A 15,754-nucleotide genomic window follows, 5' to 3' on the forward strand; every position below is an offset into this window, starting at 1 on the left:
AATATAGAGAGAAAATGCACCAAAAACTGCAGAGTTCAGCAGCGTCTTCAGTCCACAGAGAGCGGAGATTTCATGGAATCACATCCACTTTGCTTAGACATTTAGACCGTGTTCACATGTAGCGTAAATACTGCTTTTTTTGCAGAAAAATCCTGCTGTTTTTAACTGTCCAAGCAAAAGTGAATGTAATTTCATGAAAAGTGCGCCCAGGGACGCCTGCTGAACTCTGCAGTTTTGGTGCTTTTCTTTTTTTCTTGTTGAGCCTAAGGCTATGTGCCCACGTTGCATTTATGAAGCAGAAAATTTCTGCTGCATAAATGCAAGTCCTCTCCCGGAAAAACGCATGCGGAATTCCGCACGCGTTTATCGCGCATTTTTCGCGCGTTTATCACGCGTTTTCCACATGCGGAATTGCCTTGCGTTTTTTATGCATTGGACAAAGGCAATCCGCTTGCGGAAACGCAAAATTAAATGACATGCTGCGGATTTTTGAACGCAGCATAAACGCTGCGGAAAAATCCGCAGCATGTGCATAGAACTTGCGGAATGCCATTGGGGACCATGGGGTGCGGATATACATGCGTTTTTCAAGCGTTTACGCTGCGGAAATTCCGCAGCATATACGCTTGAAAAATGCTACGTGGGCACACAGCCTAAAAAACCACATGTAAAAAACTGCAGTTACTTTTTTTTAACTGCAGAATCAAAGCTTTTCTGTACTATAAAAAGTACATTAAAAAAGCGGCTTCACATCTGCACCAAAAACGCATCTATTAAGTGGGAGAAGATTGTTATTGTGGAGTTTGGTGCGGACATCTGCAGAAAGCAAAAAAACACAGGATTTCTGCAAACTGTGAACACGGCCTTACAGACACAAAAAAGCCGGATGTCGTATAGTGAAGCTACAGAAAGTTGAGAAAGTTCTGACGGCTCCGAATGTGAATGAGGGAACAAAAAATAATCCAGAACTAGAGATGAGCAGGACACACAGGTGACGTCGTGCCGGCACTGGCTAATCAAAAGCCGCACCAGGGAAGCTGGAAGGTAAGAGATTCACAGCCTCCCGTGAAGTCGCCAGGTAGCAGTGACCTGAACGCTGGACCAGAGACCCATGAATTGATTAACTCATTTCTACTCCCAACTGTCCTAAATACAGCGGACAGTGCCGGATTTGGGTCTAAACCCTGCAGTGTCTGCTGAATGTCCCTCATTACCGCCGCCCCTCTGACATCTCCTCCTGCCAGGGGAGAATTACCACCGCCCCTCTGACATCTCCTCCTGCCAGGGGAGAATTACCACCACCCCTCTGACATCTCCTCCTGCCAGGGGAGAATTACCACCGCCCCTCTGACATCTCCTCCTGCCAGGGGAGAATTACCACCGCCCCTCTGACATCTCCTCCTGCCAGGGGAGAATTACCACCACCCCTCTGACATCTCCTCCTGCCAGGGGAGAATTACCACCGCCCCTCTGACATCTCCTCCTGCCAGGGGAGAATTACCACCGCCCCTCTGACATCTCCTCCTGCCAGGGGAGAATTACCACCGCCCCCCTGACATCTCCTCCTGCCAGGGGAGAAAGAAATGGTAAATAGGCATGGATTGGGGTTTGGCCAAAATTTGCAGCGCATAATCTGTCCCTCTTTCTGTTCTTTAAAAATTGGGACACATGCTTGACCAACTAGAAGAGACGTCCTATTCCGATCATGCCGTAATCTCTAATAGAAAATCCAGGATGCGGTCACGTCTGACAAGGACTATCCAAACCACTGTGAGGCAGCAAAGCTTCCTTTATTAGCCGTAAATAACTACAAGATTCAACATATATCGTATTAATATCTTCCCCGAGCCACAAAGAGTAACAAACAAATAGGAAAATAGGAAGAGAAACCTTCTATCTAATGTGCAGATAATCAATAATGGTGAAGACAAAAGAGCAGAACACAGAAAAACAAACACAAACTGTAAGTTCTCAGTCACAGGAATGAGAAGAACAGTTATCAATTGTGAGTAAGTAATATGTGAGTGATGGATCTGCTGTGTGGTGTCTGGGGGGCTACATGAGATGGAGGGGGCTTCTGTACATGAGAAGAGGCGCCATCACCCTCCTGCTGGTGGTAGATTACTACCAGTGTGGAGCCGCCACCAAAGAGATATTCAAACTACAAGAGGGAAATAGAATAATGGAAATGGAGGCACGTTCCCCATTTTGTATGTTATCATAGTGACCACAGGTGATGTAACTATGATGGTCAGCTTGTAGCCAAAGGATTTAAGAGAAAGAGTGTCGCTCCAGGAAAGTAATTAGACCATAGAAAATTAAGGTCTTAAGACGCCGTGTGCTTTTATTATAATATGACTATAAAATGGCTACTTCCTTCTCTGTGTGACTTTTCTTATGTAGGAGCAGTTGATCCAGCTCACTGGAAATCAAGGTAAGTAAAACTTTAAATTTATTCGATCCAAAATTAAAATCATTTAATTTCATGACTTTTCTTATGCCTGTCATGAGCTGATTTCTGAGTAAAACATTTCCCACATTCTGAACATGAAAATGGCTTCTCTCCTGTGTGAATTCTCTCATGTGAAACAAGATGTCCTTTAATTGAAAAGCATTTCCCACATTCTGAACATGAATATGGCTTCTCTCCTGTGTGAATTCTCTCATGTGTAACAAGATTTGATTTATTTATAAAGCATTTCCCACATTCTGAACATGAATATGGCTTCTCTCCTGTGTGAATTCTCTCATGTGTAACAAGATTTCCTTTAGTTGAAAAGCATTTCTCACATTCTGAACATGAATATGGCTTCTTTCCTGCATGAATTCTCTCATGTGTAACAAGATTTGATTTAATAGTAAAGCACTTCCCACATTCTGAACATGAATACAGATTCTCTCCTGTGTGACTACTTTGATGCTGAGTAAGAGATGATTTATGAGAAAAAAATTTCCCACATTCAGAGCATGAAAATGGCTTCTCTCCTGTGTGAATTCTCTCATGTCTAACAAGATTTGATTTAACAGTAAAGCATTTCCCACATTCTGAACATGAAAATGGCTTCTCTCTTATGTGAATTTTCTCATGTGTAACAAGACATGATTTTTGGGTAAAACATTTCCCACATTCTGAACATGAATATGCCTTCTCTCCTGTGTGAATTCTCTCATGTATAACAAGAGATGATTTTTGTGAAAAACATTTTTTACATTCTGAACATGAATATGGCTTCTCTCCTGTGTGAATTCTCTCATGTATAACAAGATATAATTTATTTGTAAAACATTTCCCACATTCTGAACATGAATATGGCTTCTCTTCTTTGTGTGTTTTCTCATGTGTAACAAGACTTGATTTCTGTGTAAAACCTTTCCCACATTTTAAACATGAATATGGCTTCTCTCCTGTGTGAATTCTCTCATGTTGAATAAGACCTGATTTTTGTGAAAAACATTTCCCACATTCTGAACATGAATATGGCTTCTCTCCTGTGTGAATTTTCTCATGTGTAACAAGACAAGATTTTTTATTAAAACATTTCCCACATTCTGAACATGAATATGGTTTTTCTCCTGTGTGAAGTTTCTCATGTGCAACAAGAGTTAATTTGTGATAGAAACATTTCCCACATTCTGAACATGAAAATGGCATCACTCCTGTGTGAATTCTCTCATGTGTAGCAAGAGTTAATTTGTGAGAAAACCATTTCCCACATTCTGAACATGAATATGGCTTTACTACTGTGTGAATTCTCTTATGTCCCATAAGATTTGCTTTACTTGTAAAGCATTTTCCACACTCTGAACATGGAAATGGCTTCTCTCTTGTGTGAACTTTCTTATGTGTAACAAGATTTGATTTCATCGAAAAACATTTCCCACATTTTGAACATGAATATGGCTTCTCTCCTGTGTGAATTCTCTCATGTATAAGAAGATGTGATTTATTTATAAAGCATTTCTCACATTCTGAACATGAATATGGCTTCTCTCCTGTGTGAATTTTCTCATGTACAGCAAGATTTGATTTAGTTGAAAAACATTTCCCACATTCTGAACATGAATATGGCTTCTCTCCTGTGTGAATTCTCTTATGTAAATCAAGAGTTAATTTGTGAGAAAAACATTTTCCACAATCTATACATGAAAATGGCTTATCTCCTGTGTGAATTTTCTCATGTACAACAAGATTTGATTTAGTTGAAAAACATTTCCCACATTCTGAACATGAATATGGCTTCTCTCCTGTGTGAATTCTCTCATGTGAAACAAGATGTGATTTAGTTGTAAAGTATTTCCCACATTTTGAACATGAATATGGCTTCTCTCCTGTGTGATAACGTTCATGTTGAGTAAGACCAAATTTATGGGAAAAACATTTCCCACATTCTGAACATGAAAATGGCTTCTCTCCTGTGTGAATTCTCTCATGACTACTAAGATGTGATTTCTGTGCAAAATATTTACCACATTCTGAACATGAATATGGCTTTTTCCTTGTAGGAAGGCTTTTATCTTCAGCATTTGTTCTGTGATTTTTATTTTGTTTAACAGTCTGTGATGAAGTGGGAGATAATTCTTCATTAAAATCATCAGATGATTGATCTCTCCTATGAACGGCTGGGGGTATAGCTGAGATGTCGGCATGCTGTGTGCATGTATCTCGTGTGATACTACAATCTTCTGCATTAAATTCTAAAGATATCAGATGTCCATCGGAGCTCCTGGTACAGTCATCTGCCAAGAATAAAATTGATGTTATTATTTTTGAATATTGTAACCTGAAATATTGTATTTAAATTTTATGAGGAAGATAAAGAGGATTTTCACCTTTTGGTACGACAATGACCCTAAGCAATCTCTAAGTCACCATAAGAAAAGCTTCACTAGGAGAAGATGTAAGTTCTGGAATGGCTACGCCCGAGTCCAGAACTGAATGGAAAATCTGTGGGACCTGAATAAGGCTCTGTACACAGGAGATGCCCCCCACAATCTGACAGATGTGGAGCTTTGGCAAGGAGGAACGGGCAAAGATCACCAATTCCAGATGTCTCTTGTTATAGACCCAGACGCCTAGCTCTAGGGATATTCAGGGATTAGGTTTCCTGCTCGGCGAAATGTGTGGAACTTATTTAGGGACGATAGGGTAGTCAGGATGATATTAGATCTGCCTAGGGGTCTCCACCCGAGCCTGAACACGAACCCAAAAGGGGCCCCGAACATCAGTAGTTTCTTCCAGTGTCATCTGCGTGATAGGAAACAGGGGCTTTGATTGGCGGTAATATAGTTACCTCCCGTCACAGCGCTGCGGGATCACACTGTCACATATCAGCGTGATCCAGCAGCTGTGACAGTGACCCGCGGTGAAAAGCTTACCCCGCGTCAAAGGGGCCAGCTGATGAGACTACTTCTCCCATCAGCCTGCGCCTGTTAACAGCGAGCGCAAGTGCCACTGACGAAAAGAGTAGCCTCAGGCTATAAACATCAGCCCCAGCTGTCTGCTTTCCCTCTGCTGGTGAATAAAATGTATGGGGATCCCCAGGGGGATCTGAATGTAATAATTTAGTAATAAATTACATGTACAGTAAGCTACAAACACAATGCACTGATTATATCTATCATATATTTATATCTGTCTGTATATCTATCTATCTGCATATCTATCGGTCTATCCATCTATCTATTTTGGTTGGTGTTGGTAAGTGTAGCATCTTTTTTTCTGTGATGTTTTGTGAAATGTTGTTCTATCTTAGCCATTGTCATGTCACATTGGCAGAGCCCCTGAGGTGCCAGAACAGCAGAACTCCTCCATAAGTGACCCCATTTTACACTCTACACCTCTCAATGATTTCATCTAGGGGTGCAGTGAGCGCATCATGTTGACACCACATGTGCCTCACAGAATTTTTCTACCATTGGGCGGTGTAAGGTGGCTGTTAGACACATAGCGGATGGGAGATAACCCTGGAGTAATGCTTTAGTCCATATAGGAATAAAAGGGGTTAATCGGCCATGACAGATTGATTATGAGCAGCTGAACGGCTGCTCCCCATATCTCCACCCCTGGGTGTGGATCACTTGGTAAAATGAGATCTGTTTGTCTCACACATGTGGTATGCATGGAGGTGTTCAGATCTCCTGGATTGAGTGCCTTTGGTAAAGGACTAAGAAGCTGGACTCTAAGCCAGGTGGGCTAACTGCACTATCGTATGGACTTTTTGCTTTATGTTGTACTTTGAGCCGGACAAGGGCCTTAGTTGAGTTTCCTGTGAGGTGGTTTATGAGGACTGCAATAAACCAGCCGGACTTTTAAATGGAAACGTTTCTTGTGATACATCAGATCGCTCCCAGTGAGAAGCGTTGTTACAGCGGTAAAGAAAGAATTTTACCCCTAAAATGTTATTTACCCCATGGTTTTCATTTTTGTCAGGGTTTATAGGAAAAAATGGACCTGATAGTTTATTCTTTTCTTTTGAGTGCACCAATACCCTACATGTAATCAGGAAATACATGTCAGGCACAGTGGAAAGCTCAGATTTTGAAGAACGTGCAAAAAGAGGCAGCTACTATAGATTTTATTAGAGAAGGAGTTAAGTTTGTGTTAAGTCATAACGCGTTTAAATTTCTGGATATTTGGTATCTACAAAGAACGGAGACCGCGATGGGGACCCCTGTAGCTTGCACTTTTGCAAAAATTTTTGGGCCGTTTTTGAAGAGCGATTTATCTACTCTAGTTCCAACCCTTATTTGAAGTATGTCAGACTTTTTTTTTAGATATGGGGATGACATATTCATCATTTGGAGGGGCTGACAGGAGCAGTTTTGTGAATTTGTAGGTTTCCTAAATCAGGTTAATGATATGAATATGAGGTTATTATCATCTAATTTAGGAGGTTCTTCCATAGAATTTTCGGACGTTAAAATAATGGTGAATAATGGTACTATAATGACTGAGGTTTTCAGGAAGCCCTCTGCTACTAACTCTTCTCTACATTATGAGAGTGCACATCCCGTTCATTTGAAACATTCATTACCCAATAGCCAATTCCTCCGATTAAAAAGGATTAACTCAGATGATATTCGGTTTAAGGTTCAGGCTGATGATTTAAGGGAGAGGTTAATTCAGACAGGGTATCCCGAAAACGTCTGGGATACGGCTTTACAGAGAGTCGGCTCTGTATCTCAAAAACAATTGTCAAAAAGGTCTTGTTGAGGGAGGGCACCAACGTCCCTTCACGGTTGACCAAGTGAGTGTCAAATTATTATGTTGATTGCGCAATCCAACAGAAAACCAGACGGAGGCAAAGCTCTGTATGGGAGGATTCAGAGAATCTCCAAACCCGTTTATTTCTACTTAGCATTTTATATTGTTTTGAGTATATCGATAACCAATCACCTACAGCCGTACTACAGTACTACAGGCTTGAGCCAATGTTAGTGCAATTATTACGGAAATACACATATGGTCATATTATCGTTAGTTCGAAGCACGCTGGAAATTTACAAGGTTACTCATCCTGGCTCAGACTAGTCAGATAACAGGAGCAGAGTGTCTCACAGAATGTTCTTGTGAGAAAAGGTTAGTGTGAGAAAGTTGCATGAGAAAAGAAGGAAAGAATGTATGTTATGCAAGGAGTATAATAACATGATTTTAAAGCAAGCAGACAAAATGGAGTTGCTCTAGCATGAGTATCAATATGTCCTTTACACTTGGATGGCATGAATATAATATGTCCTTTACAGTCTTACTTCAAAAAAAAAAGAAAGAGGGAAAATATTTATTTTTAATTTTAAATTTAATGCCATGAACAAAGTCATTAGGTCAGCCATACATAAGAATTGGCACATCTTGGAACAGGATACGAGCCTGGCGGAAGTCACTGCTCGGGGCCCATTGGTTTCCTGCAGACGGGGTAAAAATCTGAAGGATATTTTAGTGCAGAATAGGGTCACTGCTACCCCCAATAATTGGTTAAAAAAGAGGTCCTCAAAGGGTAATTTCAAGTGTGGCAGTTGCAATTCTGGTGATTACGCAGTGGAGTGGGTGGTGTATATGTTAAAAACCCTCTCCTTCGTCACTTCCCATTATACCTTGGGATGCGTAGAAGCGCAAGGGAGCGCAAAACGGCCGTCGTCCGGCAGGTATTCCACAATCTCCCCCGCAATGGACTTTTAAGAAATAAAGTTTTGCTGTTTGCACAAGACCGGTGAGTGCCACCATTTTTTTCCTCTTCATGTATGGACTATGTATTTATGCTTTTTTATGGTAATCACCTGGTTTGCCTGGAATTGAATACCTCTGTTGATCCCAAATTGATTGCTCGCAGCAGGGGACACCCATTCATATATCAATATAGAATTAATATAGCATCTCAACTGGACAATGAGAGGTTTTGCATCTGTGCAAAATCAACTGTGAAACAACACAAAATAAAGTGCATACAAGTACATCGATAAATAGGTTGGCCAAGATAAGCCCTGAATATATAATATAAAGTGGTAGACAGGAACAGTGTCCATGTAAATAAGAGCAACTAGTGCTACCAGATAGGGATAATAGATGCAAAAGCTGTGATAAGCATTAGATGGCGATGGAATAGCAAAATATACCTCAAATGAAGGTCTATGGATGCAGGTCCAGAAGGAAAGGATGGGTCACCACAGCGTCCCCTCACCCCGACGCTCGTTTCGCTGCTAGCTTCTTCTGGGAGCCAGCCTGCATCCATAGACCTTCAATTGAGGTATATTTTGCTATATAGAATGAATAGTATCAAACCACTGGGCCTCAATGATCAACTACAATTTGGGTGTTTTATTTGAGGATCCATTTTCCCTGAGGACATATTCCCATTTTGTCACTCAACACTGTGTCTTTTACCCATATCTGATAATGTCTCTGTCCAATTGCCTACTAACTCAGATGGGTACAGGCCGTAAAAATACATGTCCTTATAAACTGGACATCTAAGTTGGGGATGAATTTTATGTTTCCCCTCCTTTTCCCTTCATTTATGTGCAGGTGCTAGTTTGATGTTTATTGACCCCCCCTACAACTGACATTATATGTCACTCTATTGTAATGACCTGATTATTTCTTGTATAGGTACCCACTGTCTAATATACCTCTAACAGATGACAGTGGGGAGGTACCCAGATGTGAGGTCCATGACAGATGGTGTGCCCGACGTTGTGTTTTTTTTTCCTCCCCCTCCTCCTTGGATCAGGGAGAGCGTGCTCTCCAGGCCTCACTTGCGTGACAATCTGGCAGTTTAGTGTTGCGGCCGGTGGGTGGCTGGCTGCATACTTGCACTCAAAGTAACATAAAACTATGCAGATGGTGGCCTCTGTCATCATCATGGCCTCACCTCGGCACTATGAACTCTCCTGAAGGAGAAGCCAGGGCCCGACGGAGGAGTCTCCGGTTCTCTGGTGGGCCCGTCCAACCCTGCCGAAATGCAGCCTTGGCTAAGAAAAGTGTGGGGGAAGGTTCCCGGACACTCTATGGCTGCTTTTTTAATGTGGATCGGCCATGCTTATGCATGTTATTTCTCAAACCGCATTACAGATCAGGCCATTGTCCAACTCTGCATTCAAGAAATTAAATGCGCAAAGAAAGATGTGTGTGTGTGTCAAAGCACCACCGACAAGGGTGAGTTGATGTTGGACGGGCTGCGATTGCTTCTGCAACAAGCTGCATTACAGGACTTCCTGGGAGAAATGACATGCAGGGTAGATACGGTTTCCCTCTATGCCAGTCCTTTCACCGAGCTAAATACAATTGTCAGCAAAAAAAGTTGTGGACTGGCTCCCTACCGTCCCTGACCACATTCACCTGTCCACGTGTTTGTGGTTAGGCGGACCTTCCCAGTAAGTGCACTGGAGAGGGCACGGGTAATGTTGTGGGACCCGTGCTTGTGGAAGGCGGAGGTGATACCGGGAAATATAGTGGCGGCTGGGGACCGAGTATGGACACCCGGCCGCCGCCGGCATGAGGTTATGAAACGCTTCCACCTCCAGGAGCTTAATAGGCCACATTTCAAGTGCATGCAGCTGTCAAAAATTTGGCAGTATAGTATTGCTGCCTGTGGGTGGGTGGGTGGCTGGCTGCATACTTGCGCTTGAATTCCAAGGAATGGGGTAGGGACAACTGAACGCTGCAGTGGGACAAGGACGTGGACGGTGATTGTTGCCAGTCTGCAATGACAGGTGCATGGCAGGAGGCATTTTCGCATGCGCCAAGGATCACTTCTGATGGGCACACTTTTAGGCAGTGACCTGGGAGTCAGAGATGCTTCCAGAGGTCTTCCCCATGCTGTTCCCATGTCTTTTCAGCAGTGCATGCATGTGTCTGATGATGTGTCACACACCACATAGCCAGATAAGGTTGTAAAATGTTAAAATGACATTTCCTGGTGAATGCATTTGTCACAGCTGAAAGCAATGCAAAAGTGCAAAAACGCATCAAAAACGCTATGTGTGAACATAGCCCAAGGTGTGGAGGAGTATTTTTGGTTTTGGCTATTTATTTTGCCTTCTATACAAATCATTACCCTGGAAAGGATGTTCCTTAACATATTTCCCAGGAAAATACATTTAGGTTTCGTTTTTGTATGTTTTATTGTGAGTCCGTAAAAGTGGTGTAATACTCTGACAACGTTGTTGACAGCAGTGACCTGGGAGTCAGAAATGCTTCCAGGGGTCTTCCTCATGCTGTTGCCATGCCATTTGACTACTGTTCCCATCGATTTGGGTAATTTTTAGGCCCTCTGCAGACCGCCGGGGGGAAGCCGCCTGAAAAATGCTGGAATTTCCCATAGACTTACATTGGGCTCGTTGCTCGGGTCAAGCACCCGAGTAGTCCAATTTGCTTGACCCGAGCAACGAGTACCCGGGCATTTTAGTGCTCACTCATCACTAGTCACATGCAAACATAGGTAAGCCAAATAATCAGGGAAGATTATAAACAGCAATTAGTGATGGGCGAGCACTAAAATGCTCGATGCTCGGGTCGAGCACATTGGAATACTCGGGTGCTCGGACCCAGTAACGAGCCCAATGTAAGTCTATGGGAAACTCGAGCACTTTTCCGGCGGCCTCCTCGGCGGTCTGCAGAGGGCCTAAAAATTTCCCAAATCGATGGTAACAGTGCTGAAATGACATGGGATCAGCATGGGGAAGACCCCTGGAAGCATTTCTGACTCCCAGGTCACTGCTGTCAACAACATTGTCAGAGGTATAACGCCACTTTTACGGACTCGCAATAAAACATACAAAAACAAAACTAAAATGGATTTTCCTGTGAAATATGTTACGAAACATCCTTTCCAGGGTAATGACTTGTATATAAGGCAAAATAAATAACCAAAAACAAAAATACTCCTCCACACCTTGGGCTATGTTCACACGTAGCGTTTTTTATGCGTTTTTTCACTTTTGCATTGCTTTCAACCGTGACAAATGCATTCACCAGGAAATGTCATTTTAACATTTTACAACCTTATCTGGCCATGTTGTGTGTGAGATATCATCAGACACATCGTGTTTCATTTATGAAGGAGGGACTCTGAAAGTCACAAAGCCTATTTTTATAGGGCCAACAGGCAGCCTTTACTGTTCTTAAAGGGCCAGCAGTCGGCCCTCACTATTCTTAGAGAGCCATCAGCCGGCTATGTTTTATTGTTCCCATTACTAACGAGTGGGTCTCCTATACTGTTATTGCGTATGCAGTGAGTGGCAGGGCTGCCCAAAATTTGAACGCACCTCAATACCACTTTGAAAATTTGGACGCACCCCAATACCCCTTTCAAGAGACTTAGAGGAGGGCCTCTTGAAAGCAATTATTAGGAAGTGGGTCTCCCATTGTGTTTGCCTATTCAGTGAATGCAAGGCTTGCCAAAAATTTAGAGGCACTCCAATGCCCCTTGGAAGAGACGTAGAGGAGGGCCTCGTGAAAAAAAATGTTCCCATTATTAGGAAGTGGGTCTCCCATACTTGTAATGCCCATGCACTAAGTGTATGGGCTGACAAACATTTACCCCTGGGGGGTATACATGAACATACTGTATACATTTTTTTAACGGGCATCATAAACACTCTTTAAAAAATTATGTGGGTGTTGCATCATAGACCACAGTCACCCTGGTGTTATGGTGGTGGAGGATGAGGAGAAGGAGGAGGACAAGAGCAAATAGCCAAAATCAGGAAGCGTATAACCATGTGTGGGTGTGAAGAGGTGCATGGGAATACACCTCCCAAAAAAAGACACTGGATTTGAGTTTATGTTATGCTGCTATCATTCAGTGGTATTGAGAAGTCTGGCCCAATCCAGCCCTTGTTCATTTTAGGTGACTTTCTAAAATGGGCACACAGGCAACGTACTTTAACAAGCATATCCGGCAGCTCCGGGTAGGATTTGAGAAACCGCTGAACCGCAAGGTTAATCACATGGGCCAGGCATGGTACGTGTTTAAGCTCGCCTCGCCTCAGAGCCACCACCAGGTTCCGGCCATTGTCACACACGACCATGCCTGGCTGTAGGTTCAGCAGTGTGAGCTCCAGATCTGCCTGCTCTTTCAGAGCTGTCCACAACTCTTCAGCATTGTGCGGTTTGTCACCTAAGCATATTAGCTTCAGCACAGCCTGTTGCCGCTGGGCCAAGGCAGTCTGCAGTGCTTCCAGCTTGTGACTGATGTGGTCATTTCGGAGATGGAGGCTGAAGAGGAGGAGGAGGCTGAGGAGGATGAGGTGCAGGAGCTGTAGACTGTGGGGGCAACCCTGATTGACCTAGGGCCTGCAATCTTTGGCATTGGAAGGACGTGTTTCGTCCCAAGGTCCGACTGGGTCCCGGCTTCCACTATGTTAACCCAGTGTGCCGTCAGCGAGATGTACTGTCCCTGCCCACAAGCACTTGTCCATGTGTCCGTGGTTAGGTGGACTTTCCCGGTAACTGCGTTGTTGAGGGCACGGCTAATGTTTTGGGACACGTGCTTGTGTAATGCGGGGACGGCACATAGGGAGAAATAGTGGCGGCTGGTGACCAAGTACCGAGGGACGGCCACCGCCATCAGGTTGCAGAATGCTTCCGTCTCCACGAGCCTAAAAGGCAACATTTCGAGAGCAAGCAGTTGTGAAATGTGGGAATTTAGTAGTGTGGCCTGTTGGGCGTTGGCTGCGTATCTGAGCTTGCGTTCCAAGGACTGGGGTATGAACAACTGAATGCTGCGCTGGGACAAGGACGTGGACGTGCTTCCTGATGCTGCTACTTGAGAGTGTGCAACAACAGGTGCAGGGCAGGAGGCATCTTCGCATACACCATGGACAGGGGATTGGCATGCATGCACAACAGTGGAAAAAGCAGTGGTATCACCCGAAGACACTGTTCCAAGAGCCTGGGGTTCGGCCCACAAAGTCGGGTGCTTTGCTGCCATGTGCCTGATCATGCTGGTGGTGGTCAGGCTGGTAGTTTTGCCACCCCTGCTGATGCTGGCCTGGCAGGTGGTGCAAATGGCCTTTTTGGAGTTATCGGCAGAGTCTTTAAAAAACAACCAGACTCGGGATAACCTAACAGTTGTACTGGCAACTTCCTTCGTGTTGGTGTTACGGGGAACGGTTGCCTGCCTTCTGTCTGCAGCCACCACACTGCTTCTTCCTGCCTGTTGGGGTGCTCTGCCTCTCTCCCCCTGTGTCCTGCTCTACTCACTCTGAATGTTCTCCTCCCAGGTTGGGTCAGTTACTATTCCATCCTCCACCTTGTCTTCCACTTCCGCACCCGGGTCCTCCTCCTGACTTTCTGGCAATTGTGTCTCATAATCGGCCACCTCTTGTGACACTTTCCCACCGTCGCCTTCGTGTGACCGTGGCTGCTCAAATATTTGGGCATCGCTACACGCAATCTCCTCTTGCCCCGCTTCAAGTGGACCGGGTGAGAGGCCCGAATCTATAAATGGAAGAGTGAACAGCTCTTCAGAGTGTCCAAGTGTGGGATCAGTTGTCTCCGGGCACTCGGCATGGTGGGAGGAAGGAGGATCAGGGTGAGGAATATGCAGTCCAGACTCACGGCTACTGAGACTTGACCGTGCAGTAGACAGGGTGGTGGTGGTGGTGGCGGCTAAGTGACTGGAAGCATTATCCGCTATCCAACCAACAACCTTTTGACACTGCTCTGGGTTCAATAGTGGTGTGCTGTGGTCCCCTAGGAATTGGGACAGGAAGATCGGGCGAGAAGATGTGGGTGTTTGTTGTGGCACAATTTCAGCTTGCCCATGGCCTCGGCCTCTGCATGCACCATTACCATCACGTCCAGTTCCCCGTCCCTTGCCCATTTTAAATGGAAGACAATATCTTCCACACTCACTACAAATGGCTGAATTTGGAACGAAGTTATATGTGCTCCGTGTGACGGAGAAACCACAGTTTTAAATACCTGGCCTGTAGGTAATTTTTTTGAACAGCAAATCGGTGTCAAAATTTTGCTGACCCAATGAAAAAAATTTTGAATGGAGGCCAAAAATGGCAGTATTTTCAGTGCAATTATATGTGATCCGAGTGACGGACAAACCACAGTTTGTCACAGCTGACACACGGTGCTATGTGCAGGGAGCGGTCCCGCACCGCTCCCGGCACATTAACCCCCTCAATGCTGCGATCGAAGTCGATCGCAGCATTGCAGTGGCAAGGGGAGGTGATTGCAATACTCACCTCCTCTTCTGGCCTCCAGCGCTGTCTGCCGGGGCTTCCCGGATGTTGCCATGACGACCCGATGTCGTCATGACAACATCTGGGTCACCAGACAGCAGTAAGATAGTTTGGTCATGCACAGTGCATGACCAAACGATCTTCTCCCTGTGCAGCGCTGACAGCCTGCATGGCACAGATATGGTGCTGCATCCCTATGCCATGCAGGCGATCAGAGTAAAAAAAAAAGTGAAAATTCCATAGTGGGACAAAGTAAAAAAGTAAAAAAAATATCAAAAAGTGAAAAAAAAAATTGTAAAAATATATTTTTTTTTTTAAAAAAAATTAAAAAAAGAATCCAGCAAAAATAAAAATATAATGTACCATGAATAAATATTATTATGAAAAAAATAAAAATAAATAAAATTGCACATATTTGGTATAGCCGCGTCCGGAACGACCTGACCTATAAAACTGTCCCACTAGTTAACCCCTTCAGTGAACACGGTAAAAAAATAAAAATAAAAAACGAAGCAAAAAGCAATGCTTTATCATCATACCGCCAAACAAAAAATGGGATAACACACAATCAAAAAGACGAATATAAATAAAAATAGTACTGCTGAAAACGTAATCTCGTCCCGCAAAAAGCAAGCCGCCATACAGCTCCATCAGCCAAAAAATAAAAAAGTTATAGCTCTCAGAATAAAGCGATGCAAAAAAAATAATTTTTTCTATAAAATTGCTTTTATTATGTAAAAGCGCCAAAACATAGAAAAACTATATAAATGTGGTACCGCTGTAAACGTACTGACCCGAAGAATAAAGCTGCCTTATCAATTTTACCACACGCAGAACAGAATAAATAAAAAAAAAAAAAAACAATTCATGAATTGTTGGTTTTTGTTTATTCTGCCTCCAAAAAATCGGAATAGAAAGCAATCAAAAAATGTCACGTGCCTGAAAATGCTACCAATAAAAACGTCAACTCATCCCGCAAAAAACAAGCCATCAAATGACTCTGTCGGCCAAAATATGGAAAAATTATAGCTCTCAAAATATGGCGATGGAAAAACTAGAT

At 43.6% G+C, this 15,754-nt stretch overlaps 1 protein-coding gene across 1 annotated transcript in view; it reads right to left on the bottom strand.

Annotated features, from left to right (window-relative positions):
* Positions 1–1,809: 1,809 nt before the first annotated feature.
* The window catches only part of LOC141264818 (uncharacterized), a 33,749-nt gene continuing 19,804 nt past the window's right edge, over positions 1,810–15,754 (bottom strand). Inside the window, exon 2 of the mRNA XM_073677162.1 lies at positions 1,810–4,737. Within this exon, the coding sequence (XP_073533263.1) occupies positions 2,474–4,737 (2,264 nt within the window). The 3' untranslated portion in view covers positions 1,810–2,473. The remainder of the gene's footprint in view (positions 4,738–15,754) is intronic.

Source organism: Phyllobates terribilis, unplaced genomic scaffold, assembly GCF_046119375.1.
Source record: "Phyllobates terribilis strain yellow unplaced genomic scaffold, ASM4611937v1 Scaffold_4__5_contigs__length_816908805, whole genome shotgun sequence".
Classification (NCBI taxonomy): Eukaryota; Metazoa; Chordata; class Amphibia; order Anura; family Dendrobatidae; genus Phyllobates; species Phyllobates terribilis.